Raw genomic sequence first — 22304 nt, forward strand, 5'->3', positions numbered from 1 at the left:
CCCCCAATTGCCACCCTGTTTTCATTTTTTTAATTTCCCTTTTGTTAAATCATGGAGGGTCTATCTCTCTGTCCAGCCAGCCAGGCAATGTGCCCTCAAACCAAATGGGAATAAGGCCAAAAGAGTTACCCTTCTCATACTCCATAATCCCCACTAAAATATCACTATTCTCAAATTCTGTGTCTTGGGTTTTACCCTGAACTACTGAACGTTTCATTGTGTTAATTTCAAACTACCAGTATAGGAAATGTTAATCAATTTATTTTTAGATGCTCTAAATATTTATTTCTCTATTTAACATATTTTTTTATGATTTAAAGATAAAAGCAGGTAACATTGGAGAGCTGTACAAAATACGAATTGGGCATAACAACTCTGGAGAATCCCCAGGCTGGCATTGTGATGAGGTAAGCAGAGGCTGCATGTACAGAAATTCAGTTGAAAACATAATACACCAGGGAGGCAAAAAATGACAAGCAAACTGAAACATTCCTAATGTCAATCAGAATTCAAAGATAAAACTAAAGACTAGTATGTATTTCTTATAGATGAACTCAAAACCGAAAATGTATTTGTGGCAAAGTGGTTAGTAGTGCGCAGGTGTAGAGGTAATGCAGTGCTCAATAACACACAGACATAATTCACGGAGCAAACAGTTATTTTATTGTTTGTTTTGCAGTTTGGCACCATTCAGTAATAACACTGGCAACTACACACTAATGTGTAGTTTGCTCAGCGAAATAATACTGGGCTTCAGTCCTGAAATTATAATAAACAAAGGCAATGTCCAGGCTTTGTAACTTGTAACCAAAACAAATTAACAGATTACATTGACATCCCCTGAAATGCTCTTAGTCACACCCCCTGCAATAGCTAGTTCAATCAAGTATCCTCCTATCTATGACTGACACACCGCATACCGCATTAGGGCGATGACTTCTGGCATTGTGACTCCGCCCACTTCCTGGATGGCTGGCTTCTGACTGACCCTGGAATGAACTGCCAAACCATCCAGTACAGGGCACACTGTTCCTGTTATACCATATTCTCACATGCCGGGGCTAGGATTCACTTGCTCTCTGTAGCAGTATTAAATGGATAATAAACTTAAATTAAATGGATAATGACCCTTTTTAAGATCTAAAAGCAAAAGCCACATTGCCATCCGCAGTACCATTATATAGTACATTAATGCATCCGCTTCCGTTCTGAAAAGGTAATGTTGGTAACGCTTTACCCTAAAATAAAGTGTTACCATGTATGTTGGTAACACTTTAGTTTAAGGATCTGTTATAAACAATAGCAAAAACAAAACAATGGCAAATGTATAATAATACTCTTATTATTTCTAATCATATTCTATAATTGTTAATAGCATTATTACCATGTTTATAGATTTTTTATAATCACTTACATCGGATCCCTAAACCAAAGTGTCACTGTAATGTTTATATTAAGTATATACTGTACATAAAGCCAAATTTGTTTAATTTCTTTATCAGGAGAAAAGCGTTGTGAGACATTACAACTTTTTCAATGCAATTCAGTTCAAATAAATGTTGCTTCACATAAGTTCTGCTCTATGGTCAGTGACAGTACATTGCTTCAACAGTGTGTCCAGATACCTAATTTAATGGTACAACACACACAAAAAAACAACAGTGTTTCTGATATGTATTTTAGGTGAGACTGCAGAACCTTTTCACGGAGGAGATGTTCTTCCTTCCTGTGAATTTCTGGATGTCTCGGGATGAGAACGATGGGGAGATTTGCAGGGAAGTGCCAGTTGTATACCCTGGACGCCAAGTTCTACCAGGTAAAGGTGCACAATCAATGATGGAGTAAGTCAAAAGTTTGATTGAACAGTGACAAAAACTACAAAATTGGCATAAATTGGTATGTATCGGTAATTTATAAATCGAACTCTGTGTAATGGACATCAACCCCAAAGTTTGGTGACATAAATCTTAGCAGTGGTTATTACTTTCTGTTCTAATAGAAAAGTGGAAAATGCTAGGAACTCTCTGTTTGGGCAGGGTAAAGAGCAGAGAGAGGTTTGGGTTGTTAAGTGGCCTGTTAATTGAACACCAGTGTGACAAAATCTGCAAGTCACAGTTAATCACATGGCCTGTTGCAAAATGACCAACACCAGAAGGAAAAGGTAACTTTTATTTCATAAACTGAGATGTTTATTTGGGGTGTTAAAAAAATAATATAAACAAGTTCAGAAATGTTTAAAAGCAAGAGAACAGGAGAACTGATATATCATTCCACATGCATTGTTCTCTGTCTATAGAAGTCTGACTGTTATTCTAAAGGTCTGCCCTGTTTTATTTAAGTTACCATGTACGAGGCCCATGTTGTGACAGGAGACCTGTGGAATGCTGGAACAGAAGCGAATGTTTACATTACTGTTTATGGGGAAAAGGGTGACACTGGCTCAAGACAGCTTCTCCACTCCAGGAAACCCATTAAGTTTCGAAAAGGACAGGTACAGTACATAAAGGATCAGGAATGAAAACGGTAGATTTTATATGTAGAAAATAGCAAGAGGAGGCTATGGAAACTTTTTTTGGTAAATGTGCAAATTTGCTACCTTGAATTTCTCAGTTAATGCATAAGTGTTTCAGGTAAATAAGTGTTACAGTATAAGAACATTGACCAATAGAATTGTATTCATACTAGGGAGGTATTATTATTATTATTATTATTATTATTATTATTATTATTATTATTATTATTATTATTATTATTATTATTATTAAATGAGTCACCTGCTCTAACCAGCCAGTAAACTCAAAGTGGATTTGTTTAATACAAGTCAGAGACACCTCGAATAAGCAGCCTGTCTTAGGCAGTCACAAACATTCATTGACTTTGATAACCTGTTAATTCAGGTTTCAGTGCAATATAATATTTATTTAAAAAATCCTGTTACATCCTTCACACATGATACAATACATTATTTATTCAATAGAATGATTAAAAAATAAATAGTAGGAAACATTTACATATGCATTGATGATTACAGCCTTGTAATTTACATTTAATCGCACTGTAAGGTACAATAAGCGGTGCATGTGTATTCTGTCATTTTTTTTTTTACTGACCTCGCCTCAGAACAGCTGTACAAACCAAATATCAATATCAGCATATCAAAATGACATCAAAATGTCACATATAAAAAGGGAGAAATGTAACTATGGTACAAACTTAACAAATGAAATACCTTGGAGAAACTAGAGAAACCAAATAAATATAACAACACTATAATTATAACAATTACACCCTACTGTACATTTAAGGCTGTACATTTATCTTCTCATGACATGAATAAACAAGTTTTTGGGCCAATAAAATTCAGCCTTATTAATTACAGTTAAATGTTCTTTTTATATTTCTTCAGACTGACATCTTCACCCTAGAAGCTGTTAATCTGGGAAGTTTGCGCAAGATTGTAATAGGACATGACGGACTTGGACAAGGTCAGAAACATTAAAAACACATATTAAAAATGATAGCATACAGTTTGTATTGAACCATCCTTAACCATTCTCTTTTTTCATCTAGGAAACGGCTGGTTTCTGGAGAATGTTGTGCTAATTGACTCTTGGAAGGGCATGGAATACACCTTTCTTTGCAACAGGTCTGATTTATTGTATTGTAAACAGTGGAGGTAAAATACTATATATGAAATTCCATTTCAGTGCAATTCTCCAGTAAGCCAAAAACACAAACCCTGAAAAATATTTGGTTGAGCTTAGAAATTTAAAAAGTAAAGGGTAAAATTCTCAGGAGGTTGTTGTGCCAAAAGCAGTTATAATATTTAAAAAAAAGTGACTCAATTTATCAGTAAGGAAATTGTAGACCAAATTCACCTAATAAAGTGATTATTAACATTATCAAACTATTCTCAGAAATCAGATGTAACAATTTAGTGCCTATATTATTCTGATACATTTTCACATAATGATTAACAGATGTGTGCAATTAGTGCTGCTATAATTCACAGGCCTGTTTGTTTTTTGTCATTGATAAGCAGAATCGGCATTTGTGTACCATACTGGTAAATTGTAATATCAAGCCCTGACAGTTTTTCTTTGCAACTTTGATACGCTTACATATATGGATAACTAGTAGACACTCCCTCCATTTAAGTATGCAAATAGCTTATTTTTATTAAGCTAACATATCGCAACAAATCATATACCCATATACCCATTTGTTACAAAAAATACAATTCGAAAAAATAACATGTTTTTCAAAGAATCTTGCTCATAATCTGTACCAATATCCCATTTGCTTTTAGACAGTATAATGTCATCTAAAATATACCAACTGGTAGTAGAATACCAGTATAGGTACCCCTATAATTTGTGTTAATCTGATCAACTTTTTTCATCTCTTTTTGTGATTATTATCCAAACAGGTGGCTAGATCAAGGAGAGGAAGATGGTAAAATTGTGAGAGAGCTGTATACTGCAGATTCCTTTACTGCAAGTAAGTGCTAATCCCCAATGTTTCTATATCTATTGAAAAGTGTCTTCCTTGGTCTTAAAATTATTTTGTCTTTTTCTCTGCAGAACAAGAGCTAGAGCACAAAATAAAGGACATTGTAAGTGATATCATCACCCCACCCCACCCCCACCCCCTGCCATACCTTTAAAAAGAATGAGACACTTAATTATAAGGCTGTTTCCATTCTAGCCACATAAATTATGTTGCTGTTACTTTACACTCCCAAAATCTTTATATAAATTAATATTTTATTTTCCCCTTTGTTTTCTAATTAGTGGGCCGCTGAAAGATGGAAGTTTCAGAAGGGGAATATTGTTCAATTATGTTCCAGACTAACTGGAAAATGTGTATGTCTCTATCCAGATGGCACAGTGGATGCCCTTGGTGATAAAAAGGACACACATGGTAATAGCTAACTGTAGCACACTGCTCATGCTTGAACATTTTTATGTATAATTATTAAACACAGCTTTTACATATTTGTATAGCTTTATCTGACTATGTCACAACACCATTAATGGGCTATTAATATTTGCAATACTCTTAACACCACTGTTACATTCTAACTGTAGTTATAACACAGTTAAAAGTCAAATCAAAATCACGTATTCTGATATGTGCAGCCATTACCTTACATAGGCAACATCATTACAGTGACTGCTCTGCATCTGTTTAAAATATGTACTGATTGTAAGCAAATATGTGCCCAACTCTGGAAGTTTTCAAAATGTTATCAATATTGGATCTTTGGTTCTGCTCCTCACATGATTGAGGACATAGGATTGACATGTTACATTTTGACCAAAGCACAATAATTGTATTTTACTTTGTATTCCATGACCCACTTAATATGAGTATTCTGTGCCTTACTTTGTGTGGCTGCACATAACTACACATTTATTAAACTTGTGTAGACAGTAGATATATTTCTTGCACAGGACATAAGTAAAAAAAAATACCTGCCAAAGTATCATTATTATCTAGCAGTTCAATATTGTTAATAAATGTTGAGTTATAATATAAATACATGAGTTGAAAATGTGCTAGTACTTATTATTTATAATGCATTTTAATTGCCTGCTTATTGAACCTAAGTTTTACTTCTTTGGGTTTGTTTCAGGTTATTTTGGCATGACAGTGAAAAGGGGAAATATCCGAGTGTTTTATAGCCTGCAGAATCCACGTCTTGCTCTCAGCATTAACCAGAACAGAGTCAGTGCCTTGGTAATGAAATCTGAACATTTCTCTGTACAGTATCCTGTCAAAATTGCTGTTTATATATATTATATATAATAACGACCTATATATATATATATATATATATATATATATATATATATATATATATATATATATTAATTTCACAATTTGAGTGTCTTTTGTTTTATTTTAGGAAAATGGTGGCACTCTGTGTGAAACAGAAGTCTGCATTCAGCCAAGTCGCTTTGTGACTTTAGAGTCGGTACGCATTCCAGGGTTCTCTGTCACTTTTAACCCACAAGGAAGTCCAGCTGATGGAGCGACCGGCTACTCTGAGCTTTCCAGAGAGTTTATGGTTCATGTGAAGGTGAGTCTAGCTAGAACTATACCTCTCAGTACTTCTACAAGCAATCTTTCGGTTTTGTGATATTATAAAACCCATTGGTCCACAATACTCTCGGTATGCTACGGTAGTACTTCATTTCAAAGGCTTTATAATAGTTTCTTGATTAGTTACTTACTGAGAAATTAAGAAAAAAAACTGCAGGAAGAGATGATCAGTGAATAAATTGCATATACATAAATAACATTGTTTACAGACCATTCATTCATCATTGTATTACTATTAGGGTGTCCTTCGGAATGGGGCAGTGGTCCTGCTCAACAGCAGTTTGAGCCAGTCTCTGTGTATCACGATGGATGGTCAGTGCATTGGAACAGGAAAGCAGGCTGAAGAGTCTTATCTGCGAGTGCATAAAATCAGCTCAGGGCTTTACATGTTTGAAAGCGTCCAGACCCCAAAGATGTACCTGAAGATCAAGGATGGCCGATGTGATGGAACAGTAAGCATGGTGATATCATTACATTGATGTAGAGTTAATGTGTGGGAGACCTACATAGTTGTTCATGCACCTAAAGCAATGCATTTGAAGGGATCTACAGCTATGGTCAAAGGTTTTGCATCACCCTGTAGAATTAACTAATTGTGATTCATAATATGCTGAATAATGTTACATTAACATATTGAATTACCACTTTGTAGTTTTCCATAAAACTGACAAATTAAAAAAATTGACATTTCCTGAATATACTTAATGTTCAATACTTCTCTGTGCTATTATTATGGCTTCCAGTAAACTTTTGCTATATCATTTTGTAGTTTCTTTGATTGCAAGATGTTAAATAAAAGATCTACATGATGTTCATATCATTTCTTTTATTATTATTATTTATTATGTCTCAATCCTACAATTCTAGGTGTTGCACAGCTTTTGGCATAGCTGTACATTATCCTATACTGAGGTGACTTTTCCCTGCTCGGATTATGACCAGTGAAATTATATTTGGTTTGACTTACATTATAAGGCAAGGTGGATAATTTACATTACATTGCCAGCTGTTCTGCTTTTGTAGTAACAATTGTATTCATTTATTTATTTTGTCACGCAGGGTACTGGTGACCAATATTGTCAATTCAAAGTAGAAAAACATTTTCAGAATGGATCTTTAAGCCTTGAATCAATGAAAATGAGAGGGATGTACATAGGACTTCTTCCAGATGGACGAGCAACGCCGTTAGTGCACACTGGAGAGACCAACGTCATGTTCTACCCACAAGTCATTAAATGTAAGTTAACTAAATAGCTGGGATTACATTTGAATTCACAGTGGTCAGACATATTATGCTGCACTGTAATAGTGTTTTCATGTTTTTCTATTTGTTTTACGTTTGTTTTTTTTTTATATTTGTTTTTCTAAAGCTGCACGGTAAGGCTACCCTTCTATGTCGTTAAGTCTTTTTCTGTTCCACTTCTCTGTTCATTTGAAGTGTCCTGTGAGCTGTAAAATACCAAAAAAAAGCAAGTCTGGAAGCATTTTTTTCTTAATTGTTGTAGTAATGACTGGGAACCAATTGTACGTTTTTTGTTGTGCTATAGCACTGGTCTCCAACCCTGGTCCTGCTGGTTTTATAGGTGTCTTTACATCATTAGTGGCTAAAGATCTGGAACACATAATCTGACTAATTAAGCCAATAATTGGTTCAGTTAAGTAACTGGGCGCTAGGTTGAAACAAAACCCTGAAGAACCTGTAGCTCTCCAGGACCAGGGTGGGAGACCCCTGTACTACAGTATATTTTAGGATTGAGTGTTTCAAGTTATGGATGTTTCCTGAATTGATGATATTGTATTTGGAATTTCATGTTGCTTTTTACCTGAAAAAAGACTGAGGGTAAGTCATTGCATTGGTTATACTCCTCTCGTTTGTTTTATCATGATTTCACTGTTTTTACTTTGCATTACTATACTTTGCTCTGCTTCTATCATCGTACACTACAGGTAAACTTTTATAAGTGCTATTTCGGTATTTTTTAATCAAAGAATTATTGTTTTCTATTCGTGGTTTTAAAGAAGATTTACAAGTTGTGTTCTTTAAAGTAGAATTTTGGTAACCGATTGCATAAGTTAGTTTTATCAATGAAAGCTCAACAGAAGTGACTGAGATAGAAAATGAAAAATAATAGGTTTAACATCTCTTCTGCTGGCCCTTTAGTTGGCAGGGAAAAGCCAACAGGCACATCTGCAAACCTGAATAAAGAGACAGAAGCTGAGCAAGAACCTGTCAAACACTTCACACCGGCTCCACCAGCTTCTCCTATCTCAGACAGGAGTAAGTACTTTAGTGCCTGTATTAAAGAGGATTGCTTCCAACTGTAGTTTCAAAATATATATCGGATAATGTTTTGTCCACTGACTGCATTTGACTGACATTATAAGTCATGTCCCCATTGGAACCTATTAGCAGCAACTACACTTACAATTTTGCTGAGTGTAGCTTTTTTTTTTTTTTTTTTTTTATTTAGCTAGGACTTATAATATGTTTGTAATTGATTGAGGCTTCCTCTAATCAAGTTGAGAGTGCATTTTATCTTGCACTATTTGTTTGACACAACAAAGAGTGCACACTCTCAACTTGATTAGAGGTGGCTGCTGAACACTTAATTATAAAGATATTTTCCATGTAGGATGAACCATTTATTAAAGTTTTATTTTTTTAAAGAAAATAACAAGTTCCTAATGTTGCATTTGTTCTCAGTTTACACATGTGTTCCAAAAGATGGCAGCATAATCTGCCAGATATATAACCACAGGTCTAAATAGAGCAGCGGTTTTCATCCTTGGTCATGAAGTACCACCAATGGTCGAGGGACATGGTTTCAAACAGGGACAACATTTTAGTATTAAATATGCATTGTTATCCAGTGTATACAGTACAGCTCCTGAGACTTTAAAAGTGTTTAGCTACAGGGGTTGCTCTATGATCATCACCAGACTGCAATACAAATTTAAAATAAGAAAAAAGAGAGCTGGCTGAAACAAAATACTTCCACATGTGTAACACTTGAAATAGGAAACCTCAAAAGCAAGCTGGACATTCTTGGAGTAATGTACCAATATGCCAATGACCCAGCAGTAAGCCACTGGATATAACTATTCACAAATTATTGTTCTTACTAAAAAAACAATTGCTCTACTTAAATTGTTTTTCTGGTCCAGTTTTTCTTACCCCCTGACATAAATGAGCAGAACAGATAGCATGCACTGGGGAACAAAAAAAAAAAAAAAAACCTTCTGTGACCATTAACTGTTGGAGAGATCTTGTGTGAATGAACTTGTCTGTTTAATACTGAATTGTAATTTGCATGACTGACTTGTGCTCAGATTCAGTTCTTAGTAAGAACTACTACATTTTAGGTTATATTAAATCTACTGTTACATTACCACTATTATATAATATACAGCTTTGTCTACATTCCCTGTCATAAATTATGGATAATATGTGCCACAACAGTTCTTCTTTTTTTTTTTTTTTTTTTGTTATATTGCCAACCAATGGAAGAAGGTCTGAGTTATTGTATTAAAATTTGATATCCTGTAGTCTTTCTGCTGAAGCAATTTTGCTTTCAACCTCTAGACCAAAACTATCACGTAAGTCCTAACATGCTGATACCTCTAGGAAGCTTTTAAGTTGCTCAAGGGAGTGTTAAGATGAATAGTAGTACAATGCTTACCAGGTGAACAGAAATAGGTTGATTAATTGATAAATCACCTGATTGATTCTCAGTGTAGCTTACATGCTAACTGTGTGTTTGTTTAAAGAATTGACAGGATGATCAGTTTTATAATAGTACTTTTCACAGGAGAAATCAAAAACAGACGTGTGGTGGAGTCCCTTGTCCCCTCAGGAGATGAGTGGAGGGTTTCAGTTCTGACAGGCAGTGAAGGGACTCAAGCTGGTGTCTCCCTGTGGGTGTATGGAGACCAGGGCGTGGCGGGACCCATCATGCTGGGTAGGGCCAACAGAACCAAGCTGTTTGTTCCAGGACAAGAGGATGCATTTCAGGTAAAGCAGAAGGATTCCTTGTTAACCAGGACAAACAACTACTTGTGACTAATAGTATCACAGGCAGTGAGGTACCAGGTTTCCTTACTCTATTGAGTGTGGTCCAACACATGACTGGTCAGGTCACATTTGTCAAAAAAAAAAAAAAAAAACTTAACAGTAACAAGAAGCAAGACTATAATGGATCATTCAGCAGAACTGAATGCCTACAGACAAATGTTATAATAAACTGAAATGTCAAGGTAATTTTTACATATAATAATTCCAAAATGAAGTTGCTCTATATGCAATTGCTCTTGTCCATTAAAAAAAAAAAAAAAAAAAAATACAAAAAGAAAGCAGCGATTAAAAACAAATGCAAAACACATAAAGAGCACCCCTAAAACTATGCTGTATATTTAATGGGCAAAAAATCATTTTGTTTGTTGAAGGTCAATATAAGCAATACTGGCAAAATATATAAAATAAGGATTGGACATGATGGATCAAGTGATCAGCCACATTGGAAATTACAAAAGGTAAGTCAACTCTGCAATATACTGATTTAAAAAAGTAAAAAGCATACATAATAATAATAGTTAAAGAATTCTGGTCTGACGTACAATAGATTTGTGTATTCTACTCTAACACAGCTAAGTTATGTAGAAAAACATGGCATAAAGTTGTTATAAACATGTATTGGTGGCAGTAGTGCTTAAACTACCAAAGCGCAGCTCTGTCCTGAATTTCAGCAGTACAGCGCTGGATTGGAATGTAAGCAAAAACACATCTGAAAAACTATTCCACGTCTGTTCTGCCACTTAAGTGGAATAACAAAAATTATCCCACGCTAGATATACCTGCGATTATATTACTTCTGTCAAAACACCAATAGGTGGAACTCACGACACAGTATGTAATGCAAGGACATATGATGAGTAGATATTTACATGTAAATTGTCTTTGCTGAGGAGAATAGTATTTCATTTTAACATGGATTTAAACAATTGTATACATTTTGGATTATGTAAATAGTTTATACTTTTATACATGTTATTATATATATATATATATTATATTATATAATATATATATATATATATATATATATATATATATATATATATATATATATATATAATGGCTATACCCCCTCTCCGGGGGAGCTGAGGGAACAATCGATTCTTAACACCCTACCATATATATATATATATATATATATATATATATATATATATATATATATATATATATATTTTATTGTGTTGGTAGAGGGCGGCGCGGTCGTATTAGGCGTAATACATTAAATTAAGTACAAAATAAATAATTTGTTTATTTATAAATCACATCAATGGAGTTAATTAAGGAAGAAAAGTTCAACCCAGGTGCGACCATATTAACTCACAAGTCAGCTGTTCTTTTGTTCTTCTGTAACGAAAGCAAACAAAGAAGATCTACAACGTAACTGATTTTTTTTTTTGACAAGAGTATTATGCCATCCTACTTTTTTTTATGACCATGTAGTAAATATATATACAGGGAATATATTATATATCTCTATTATATATATCCAATATATGTGGCAGGACAGGGGTTAAGTTTCCCTGCCCAAAAACATGTGCGAAATCAAATTTGTGTTTAATTATTTAATTTAATTTATTCTTTAATTATCACCCGCACCTTGGAGTTATTGTGAATTAGTGCCAGGTGCGGAGTTTAAAAAGAGTACAGCCAGTTTGTTCAGGACTGCTGTGGTGTAAAGGAGCCCGGCTGATGGTGATTTCAACCATACGAAAGGTAGTGTGAAAAAGCCTTTTTGTGTGTTCTATTTTTGTTAGTTTGTGTTACAGGTAACCATCGTAGCTGTCCTGTTTTAGTTAGGTTTCCTGTGCTGGTGTGTAATTAGTGCTCAGGTTAGAGCTAGGTGTTTATTTTGTGTTTGTTTGTTTTGTTTGTGTACTAAAAATAGTGCGTCCTCGCTTAAAACTTCCATTTGTGTCCTGGGTCCTGTTTTAAAGGGGCAATGAACGTGTAAGAGTTACAAGTTCATTTACTATATAAACATATATAATAAACACTTTTTAGATGTTGCCACCGCAGAAAAGACAGCAACTCCAGTTAAATAAAAGTCTGTATCCCAAATGTGTCTCTCAGTTATTCATACTTTATTCACTAAAACAAGGTAAAAATAGGTACACTGACGTGTTTTGATGTCTAATGAAGACAACATGTCGAACCATGTCAGCATACCTTTTTTTTTACTTTGTTTTAATGAATAAAGTATGAATAATTGATAAACTAAGCACCTCATGTCTGATTAAATGGACTGAAACAACTCTGTAGAGCTGCATATCTCTCTCTCTCTCTCTCTCTCTCTCTCTCTCTCTCTCTCTCTCTCTCTCTCTCTCTCTCTCATATATTCATATATATATATATTATATATATATATATATATATATATATATATATATATATATATATATTATATATATATAATGTCGAAACCAGGTGGACAAACTGGTTTGAAACTCAACAATTGGTTCAAGAGAATGAAGTTTCCTCCTAGGTTGTTGACCAAGAGATCGTGTTGATGCTAACAAGTGGTTGTCAAGAGATCGTGGGAATGGAGAAATTGAGTGTGAACTCCCTGTAATAAGAGAAAGAGATGGCAGGCCAGTTCATCCAGGTAAAGTTTGCTCTTCAGCTGTCAAGACATTTTATTTTATTCATTTATAGAAGCTTCTAATGTATTCCACAAGACACCAGGGAAAATAAATCTAAGGGTTGACCTCCTTCTCTTGTCCCAGATGTTTAAGACATTGTAAGGGTCGCCTGGGGTCAACCCATCACATTTTCCACAAGCTCATACAGTACTGTAACAGTCACAGTAGTCAGACAGTAAGTTCAAAGAATTAAACTTTAATGTTGGGAAAATGCCACTGTCACTCACTTCACCAGAATGTGCCATTCTTCTGCTCCAGTATACCCAATGGCAAATTTGTGAAGCTCACACTAACCTTTCCTGATTTCACATCACTTGAAGTCAAAAGTAAAGCACTATAGATACACATAACTGCAAATCTTAGTGGTACATTTAGAGTTTTATGTCTAATATATATATATATATATATATATATAATATATATATATATATATATATATATATATATATATATATATATATATATATAGATGGACTTTGCCCAATACCTGGGAAACCTGCAGTTTCTATACTTGCGAAACATTATTTTCCTATTACCTAGGTAACCTTTAGCCCAGGTAATGTTTTCCATTATTTAGATAACTTGCACCTTTATAATGGATGGAGATGCAGATGGATCACATTAGTTTACTGTAAAGCTCTGTCTTAGTTGATGCTTGTCTTGGTGAGAGCTGAGTTCAAATCAGCATGACGTTTTAACATCTACTCTCAGTTAATGGAAATCAAAGTCAGGTCAACTAAAATTATATCTCCATAGGGAAACACAATACTATATTTAAGCCTGTGTACTGTTATTTAAATTAGACCTGCAATAAAAGTGAAAATATATGTATTTAATTTTTTTTGTTATTTTTCTATACATTCGTGATCTATGGCAATTAAGTTGACATTTTATTCAATCTATTTTGTGTCCCATTCAGTTGGTTAATGATAGTAACATATAACTTTGTTTTCCTGGCCTGAAAGTTGTTCAGTATCAAGTGAATGTATACACTGGGCACCTGGATCAGGCAGAAACCCAGTCTCCGGTATTCATCTGTCTCTATGGGGAGCGAGGAGACACAGGACTGCGCCTCCTTCATAAATCAGACCTCCCTTGCAAACTCCAGAGAGGACAGGTAACATTGCAATAACACAACTCAAGCCTCCCAAATTCAAACAGGCATAATTAAGGAAAAAAATGTAGATATTGAAACTTGAACTAATTGGTCACCCAAATGACTGAACATTTATTCATCAAGGTAATTTACTCCCTTCAAAGTTTAGATGACTGTAACTAGGGGCTTCACTGTATAATGTTAAATAATACAGTAGAATTATTAAACAACAATCTGTGCTTTTATTGTAATACTCTTAATTAAATCAAAGACAAGGTGTTGAATGTGTTTCATTTAAGCGAATAAGCCTCATCTAAAGGCCTGTTCATTATCTATATGTGTGACATGTCTTCCTGTTACTAAGTAATTCTGTTATTCCTGTCTGTAGAGAGTGACATTCAATAAAATATTATTTACAGAAAGAGTAGTATGTGGTACAAACTGAAATGCTATTACCATAATTTGTAAGCTCATGTTAGCATATATATATATATATATATATATATATATATACACACACACACACACACACACACACACACACACACACACACACACACGCCATATACACTACTTAATCTAAATTCAGTGTGCCCATATGAATCCACAGGTATTGGCTAGCAGGTATCATGTTCTTCCTCAGAACCAATTTTGCCCCTTGTTTGATATCTATTAAAAATGAATTCTATCATAGGTGGTTCCTTCAGTACCACAGAATCAGTTCACTAGTACTGCATACTGCTCAGCTCATGTGATGAAGCATACAACAAAATAACATAGGGATCATTGTAATGAAAACCCATATGCATGCAATTTTAGATAAGAATGTACCTTTTGTCTATTCACTGTTTTTGAAAATCCTCCACTGCTGATCTTACAGAAGCACACATATAATCTGTTCTGTATAATGCATCATAGGACATTGTTTCAAGAACCTAAAATCATCACAAAATACTTAGTGTTTACTGGTTCTTTGTAATTATGCTTGGTATGGTTTTCGGAAGAATGTGTAGAATTGTGCACCAACAGCATTTGTCTTGTACTAGGTGGACTTGTTTCAACTAGAGGCAGTGTCCCTGGGTAAACTGCAGAGGGTGCTGTTGCGGTGTGAGGCACAGACTAAATCTCAGTACTGGTACTGCGAGAAAGTCATCATCAGGGAATCAGGGGAGGACTCTGAGTACATCTTCAATTGTGAAAGGTGACATTTACACTGTAGCTCTTATTCCACTGAGTAAGCAGCAGGATTGTCTTTCTTATCACTTTCAATGTTGAAAGGGTTCTTAGGAAAATGGCAAACAATTCTTCTTTTGGTAACAGTTACATTGTGTCTTTTATTACTTTGTAAATAACCTATAATCACACAGGAATTACATACATGGTTCTATAGTTATATAGCAATATAGAATGAAAAATGTTGACAGTTGCTAACGTCACTGTAATTATCTGAATGAATTGTAATTACCGTTATTAGTTAGGGACACTTAGGGGGGATTCAAATTAAAATTGTTTTTGTCAAATTTATTAATTCATATCTATTTTCAGCAGAAACGTTTAATTTATTTCCAAGCAAACAATAATAATATATAAGTGCATAGAGCTTGATGCTTGTAATTGCTGTCAGAATTGAAACATTATGTAATAATATAGTTGTCTTCATATACGCCACAGGAATATTCTAATAATGATACTGGTACACAATTCACAAGAAATCAGGATAATTAATAGAGCTGTATGCTAATATATAATTTTACAAATGAATCATAAGTCAGTAATCCACATCATTATAAGTTATTATCTTTGAAAGTTTTTCCAAATCCAGAATCTCAGTATGTTGAGTCAGACATGTAGGTTTAATTTCAGTGATGCGATACACTACTCTATGATCCTTTACTGTACCTTTAAGAACTGTATATAGTTCATTAGTGCCACTTTCTGGGATGACTATCTCTCAGCTGTGAGTAGGAAGATGGAGAGTCAGGCAGAGAGCTTTAATGTGGGTAACTGGCGTTCTAAATGATAGAAGTAACTGACTCTGTGACATGTATGTTATATAATATAATGGAACTGTGGAACTAGGCTATGAATGGTCTGAAGCGTTTGACTACTAAAATAAATCTCACAATCCGTGTATGAACTTTCCCTACTGCCTTCTGGCCTGGATTAATATCAAACCAGCCTACCCATCATTACATGACATTGAGTAAATCTCTGGAACACTAGTATCTTCTGAGAAAGCTTTGGAACTGAAACTGCATATCACATTTTCGAAAAGATTACAGGGCAAAAGACAGCATACACTTAAGTTGAAATACAAACTAATACAAGTGAGTACATTTACTTTTAAATCAGTGACCAAGTTTTGAAAGTAATCCCATAGGCCTTATTTTTTATTATGCTTTTTAAACAACATAAAACCTGTTGCTTTCCGTTTTTAAAAATAAGAGTAAACCAAAAAATAAAGTTCTGCATCATTTCTCTGGCATCAGTCCCAAATGGTTTGAAAAGGTAAATCAAAACATTTTGTTTCAAAAGACTAAAGGAAGCCATAATAGTAGTACAGTATTTCATGTTCGATTTCGAAATGTCACATTTTTCAACTTTTGTCAGTTTTTCGTTACGTATACAGAAAACTACAATGCAGTGGGTGATTAAATATGTTAACGTTTCATTATTCAGCAGGTTTCATTCGACTTTATAAAGCAAATTTGTTAATTTTGCAGGGTGATTAAAATTTTGGCAATATCTGTAGAATGATTTGGGTAACATAAACATCTCTAATACTGAAATTAAGTGGTTCTGTTTTTAAAGTACTGATATAAAAAAGGTTGTGAATGTTGGTTCATAACATAGTTACTTCTGAGTATTTTGTTGTGATTATATGTATTGAAAACTGTAATATGTAAGCACTGTGTTAAACTAGTGTAATTAATGCTGCTCATGAAGATCTACTGAGAAAACAGAAGTTTCAATTGCTTGTTAAAGTTTTTCTTATGTCTAAGGTGACCATTTGGCTCCGTGTTCACCTGGACCGTTTGGGACAGTTCAGGCTTTTCAACTCACAACCCAATACATTCTGGTGAGCATAGTCCTGTTCTCTTAAAGGAAAAAATGGTACCTGAGACAGGTAAAATGGACCAGAATACATTGGGTTGAGAGTTGAAAAGCCAGAACTGTCCCAAACTGTCCAGCTGAACATGAAACAATATGGTCACCTTACTTAGGCCTTTATTACTTAATAGTAATAGTTTGGCCAAAATGTTTGGGAGTCAGTGGACCTTTAATGAGACTATTTAGACAGTTTAGACTTGAAGTTAAGCTGCTGTCCTTCACTGGTAAGTTAGGTTGTCCACAACATGGAAAACACCATTCAGTCACTGTTCTGTCCATTTAGAGTTGGCAAAATATTAACTTTATGTATTATGTGGGAAACATCAAGGGAACAGTGGAACAATAATGACACGTCAACTGGTTAACCTCAGTCTAAAATGATATATTTTTGATTTTTACAATAAAACCTTAACAGTAAAGTCAAGTATTTTATGTGTTGTAGATGGCTTCCTTATTCATCCCAGGGTATTGTCAAGTCTGACGTGGAACTCGTGCTACAAGGTAACTAAAGTTAAAAAAAAGAAAATTCATTAATGCTTTTATGCACCTCAATGGCTGAGCAAATTGTTACAATTTGTAAATTATATTAACTTAAAAAACAAAAATAAAATGTTGTTTACTGAATCCAATGCTGCCACTGTAAAATGGTAATAGTCTGAGGAAATACCTCTAAATCCAGGTCTCTCAGCTGATTCGCTGTTTTGCTTCCTGACTTTCAGAAGGCTTTTGCTGTGTCCCACACACATCTCCTTCCTAATAGGAGCATCAGAATTTCTCTCCCCAAAACATGCATTGTAACCAAATATTGTTAACTACCAGATCCTCTCTACACAATTTGTTTTATAAATATTCAGTAGTTATAGAGAATGTTGTGAGTTATTGAAAATAATATCCCCAAGTAACTGAAAATCTTTACCTGTGTTTTCAGAGATTCGAATAAATGTTCATTCTAGTGAGAAAGAAAAGGCACATGGTAATGTATTTTAGTGTTGTGAAGCATTTTAATCTGTAAATCAGCCATTTTTAATTAACCTAAGCACAACTTTCTGTATGCTCCCTTGAAAAGCAAAGAAGTGCTTTGCCTCACAAGTGCTTTGGGTTGATCACAAAATGAGGTTTAATCAAATGATTGATGGTGTTATATACATTTTTATTTAAAACAATAAATGAGAAATGGCCCTCACATTAACACTGTACCTCTAATGAAACAGCTGGGGACTGGAAGGTTACAGTAGTGACTGGAGATTTCCATTCTGCCAGCACTGAAGCAACGGTCTTCCTCTTCGCTTATGGAGATATTGGAGAGTCAGGTCCTATTATCCTGGGATCTGGAAAGCATCAGCTTTTTAATCCAAACAGTGCAGATACATTTCAGGTAAACACATTTCTATTTTTCACTTTCCTTTTTTTTGCACCCATATGTGTGAAGTAACATTGCTTCTCTCGGAAATAGTTATACTAAAACATTGCCAGCACTACTGATTTTTGTCTCTCTGCTTGATGTAACTGATGTAATAGTTAAGTCCTGACACAAAGGTCATTACTGGGCATACAGAGGACTCTTTGGTTGGTAATGGGGCAGTTAGGGAAATACAAGAACTTTGGCTAATATGAAAAACCACATTGTTTACCGTTTACTGCTTTCTGCTGCCACACCCAGTGTAATTAGACCTTAACACATAACTAAAGAGAAGTCATTACAAGTGAAACTTGAGTGGTGAGTTAGACCAGATATTACCAGACATTTATTTGCTTGCAGGTTGTGTTGACTATGAAAACAAAACAAAGCAAATAATTTGCATGATAGGTTTTATTAGATAGATCATTTTCCAGCAAATCCGAGTGCAGAAAATATTTACTTCTGTGTGCAGTGATCTCATCTGCTAATATTTATTTGTACAGTATCCTGGTTATAAAAATGTATGTGAATAGATGATTACATTAATAACCAAATTCACACCATTTTATTATTATTATTATTATTATTATTATATTATTATTATTATTATTATTATTATTACTGTAAAACTTCAATTAAACGCCTCTGGCATTTATTTACAATATTTGTTGGCAGATCCTGACAGCATTGGAGACTGGTGTTTATATTAGATCTCTAGCTTCACATGCTCCATGCGGTCATTGAGAAGCCGCTAACACACAGCCTTGTAGCAACATCGTAACTCAATTTAAACATTCCAGCAACTTTGTTTAAAGGTTGTATGTCAGTGGGAACTAAGTAACAATTTTGTTTTTGTTTTATAGCAAAATTCTACTGTATTGTACACCCTCAAGTATAATGCAAATGAATTATTACTATTTTTATATGCACTGGTTAACAAGGATACAGAATGCAAAACATTGGAAAATGAACAAGCAGAAGTACAAATTTGTATTTAAAAACACGATTAGATCTACCATTATTAATAATAATAATAATAATAATAATAATAATAATAATAATAATAATAATAATAATACAAACTTCTAAAATGTTTTTTTAAAATTAACAATAAAAGCAATGTGTATCGTTAGTAAAAGTAATGTATTGTTTAATCATTGTTAATACAACAAAATGTTAAAATACACCAAGAAGTAAGTGTCTGGCCTACTTTCAGCACGCTTAGAAATATCAAAACTTTTAATTACGTAATAACTGCATTCAACAAATATGGATTACATGTAGGCCTTCCTTAAATTACATTTTCTATTATTATTATTATTATTGTTATTTATTAACCCTGAGAGTCACGGTCATCGCTGTCACTTATTAACAGTTCGTTATGCGCAAGCTCCTCATCTTGCTCAACTTTAATCGCAATGACAGAAACCTGGTGTTTAATAGAGACCAAGCGTTTTATGGCAGGATGTTATCTCAATACTTTTTTCTTGTATGTTAGTGATACAAATATATTGTCTTGTTTTAAGGCTTTGCTTCTGGCAAATTGAGTTGGCAGGATTGATGAAGATAATGCTAGTGAAAACGTTGTCCTGACAGTTGTACAAATTAGTCAAACCCAAGAGCCACAAAGTTACAGACAATAATCAAGCAAAAAATATATATATGATTGCTGATGAACATCTAAAGAAACATTACAGTTTGTGTGCAATTTTAAAAACGTTGCATGCTTTAGGGTACAATCCAAGTGCAAAACAAAGAGTTCAAAAATAGTGTGCACCAGCCCAAAAAACACAGGTCTTGCTGTCAGCGGAATGTCTTCAGTATTTTCAATCCGTCCAGATAGCGATTCAAAAGTGTAAATTATAGCTATCAGTATTACAGAAAAGCCATCAGTATTTAAGTATGAGGAACTTATCAATGTGCTGGGTGAATAATAATGGCAAAATGTGTCATGTCAACTTATCTGCTATCTTCTCAGCATCATCACACAATGTTGACAATGTTGTTAAACTATAACAAAGCCAGTGAAGGCATATTTGTATACAGTCAATTGCAGTTATTGCCAAATACAATCTGAAATGCCTATTGGAGGCTGGGAGTTTTTGATAAATGTTTGGTACAGATTGCTAAAAATCAAGGCGGTTTCTGTGTACACAATGTAGATGGATGGACAGTCCACATAAGGTTCCCCATTTTTTCAACAATATATTTGTGATGTGGGAAGGATGCATTACAGCAGTAGGCCACTAATTTAATTTGGCATCGTGTCACAGACCTCTCCCAAATGTGTCAGAAGCTGGTGGAATGACCCAGTAATTAATAACTGTTTGGATGGCAATGTAAAATAAGGGGGGGGTGGTATGTGGTGGTGTGAGATGCAGTTTTGCACAAGCCAAAAACTTCACCATTTCAATGTTGCTACCATTATTTTTCAATTACAGTTTTTTGTATGAAACAAATTGTTTTATTCAGTCAATATAAATACAATACGCATAGTACAATTAACTATCTCACAAAAATTCAATATCAAATCAGACTTATCATTAAATGTGTGTCAGACACAATACAATAAATAATTGTTTATTGAAAATAAAACTGCAGCTAGGGGAATACAGTCTCGAGGCTGTTTATATTAACATTGACAGCACATACAGATACTCTACATAAGACAGTGTAAGTGTAACGTTAAGATTTAAAGTATATACAGGAGGGTTTGAAATGGAAACCCAAGCAGAACCGTTAGTAGACCACACATTACCAGCAAGGGCAACACAATGGATTTGAAACAGATACTTCACAATGGTCTTGATATGGTAATGTCTAATAAAAATGCAGTGGATTGCCAGTGTGTAAACAGAATTTGCCTAAACATTTGTCTGCTTGCCTTCCTAAAGGTTTACCTCATTTAAGTTATAGATGATTATTGGTTCATACAGTAACATTTTGATACCATCATTGTCCAAAAATAGGAACATGTATTGTGTTGCTCATAGTATTGCAGCTGTCTTATTGTTTCCATTGTCCCTTTATTACAGAACACTTTATTTGTAGAACCACTGCATTGCCATTCTACTGTAGACTATTCGTTTAAGGTCTTTTTGAAACATTTTACTGCAGTCTTTAGTTACAGAAAGAGAACACAACTAAGTAATTTTACAGACCTGAAACTAACATACTATAACTTAAGTCTCTTAAGCAAGTTGTTTGTGTCTCATTAAGTAACATGAACATGGGATTTCCAATACATGATTTAAAGACAGACCTATCCCATAAGTTCTTGGGGAGGAATGGGTTAAGTAATGTAACAAAATTTAGATGTGGAACATGAATTAATTGTGTACTCTGGAGAGAAATTAAACCTAATTTTTAAAGCAACAGATATTGTAACAAAAAAAAGTCCAACTAGATTAGCTGACCTTGCAGAATACGATAGTTCATGTTACTGTACAGTATATCAGATTTACAATACTTAGATCTTTAAGTTTGATAAAGTAAATTATTTTGTTTTGGTGCTAGGATTTTTTCAAGAGTTTTATTGTTAAACTGTGCTTGCTGTGTACACAGATTAATTTGAAGGACCTAGGGGAGTTGTACAAATTACGTATTGGCCATGACAACAGTGGAGAAGACCCTGGTTGGTACTTAGAGGAGGTGATTCTACATGAACTGACCACACAAAAAGAGATGTCCCTTCCTGTGAAGCAATGGCTGGCTGAAGATAAAGATGCTGGAGATGTATGGAAGGAACTGGCTGTTCATCAGACAAACAAGAAGTCTTTACCAGGTAAAATATTATTGCTGTACAAACAATGTGTCATATTGCATCATTATGAAAAATATTATTCTCTAAATGATTACATATAAATAATCTTTACT

At 34.2% G+C, this 22304-nt stretch overlaps 1 protein-coding gene across 1 annotated transcript in view; it reads left to right on the top strand.

Annotated features, from left to right (window-relative positions):
- The window catches only part of LOC121309431 (lipoxygenase homology domain-containing protein 1-like), a 38775-nt gene that overhangs the window by 12507 nt on the left and 3964 nt on the right, over positions 1 to 22304 (top strand). The window contains exons 4-25 of the mRNA XM_041242357.1: positions 321 to 407; positions 1684 to 1816; positions 2340 to 2491; positions 3407 to 3485; positions 3571 to 3646; positions 4430 to 4500; positions 4584 to 4615; positions 4794 to 4923; positions 5639 to 5742; positions 5912 to 6085; positions 6348 to 6560; positions 7168 to 7345; positions 8270 to 8386; positions 9918 to 10120; positions 10552 to 10665; positions 12701 to 12785; positions 13788 to 13939; positions 14965 to 15119; positions 17472 to 17530; positions 17958 to 18002; positions 18241 to 18404; positions 21993 to 22212. Of these exons, the coding sequence (XP_041098291.1) occupies positions 321 to 407; positions 1684 to 1816; positions 2340 to 2491; positions 3407 to 3485; positions 3571 to 3646; positions 4430 to 4500; positions 4584 to 4615; positions 4794 to 4923; positions 5639 to 5742; positions 5912 to 6085; positions 6348 to 6560; positions 7168 to 7345; positions 8270 to 8386; positions 9918 to 10120; positions 10552 to 10665; positions 12701 to 12785; positions 13788 to 13939; positions 14965 to 15119; positions 17472 to 17530; positions 17958 to 18002; positions 18241 to 18404; positions 21993 to 22212 (2743 nt within the window). The remainder of the gene's footprint in view (positions 1 to 320; positions 408 to 1683; positions 1817 to 2339; positions 2492 to 3406; positions 3486 to 3570; positions 3647 to 4429; positions 4501 to 4583; positions 4616 to 4793; positions 4924 to 5638; positions 5743 to 5911; positions 6086 to 6347; positions 6561 to 7167; positions 7346 to 8269; positions 8387 to 9917; positions 10121 to 10551; positions 10666 to 12700; positions 12786 to 13787; positions 13940 to 14964; positions 15120 to 17471; positions 17531 to 17957; positions 18003 to 18240; positions 18405 to 21992; positions 22213 to 22304) is intronic.

Source organism: Polyodon spathula, chromosome 3 (assembly GCF_017654505.1).
Source record: "Polyodon spathula isolate WHYD16114869_AA chromosome 3, ASM1765450v1, whole genome shotgun sequence".
NCBI lineage: Eukaryota > Metazoa > Chordata > Actinopteri > Acipenseriformes > Polyodontidae > Polyodon > Polyodon spathula.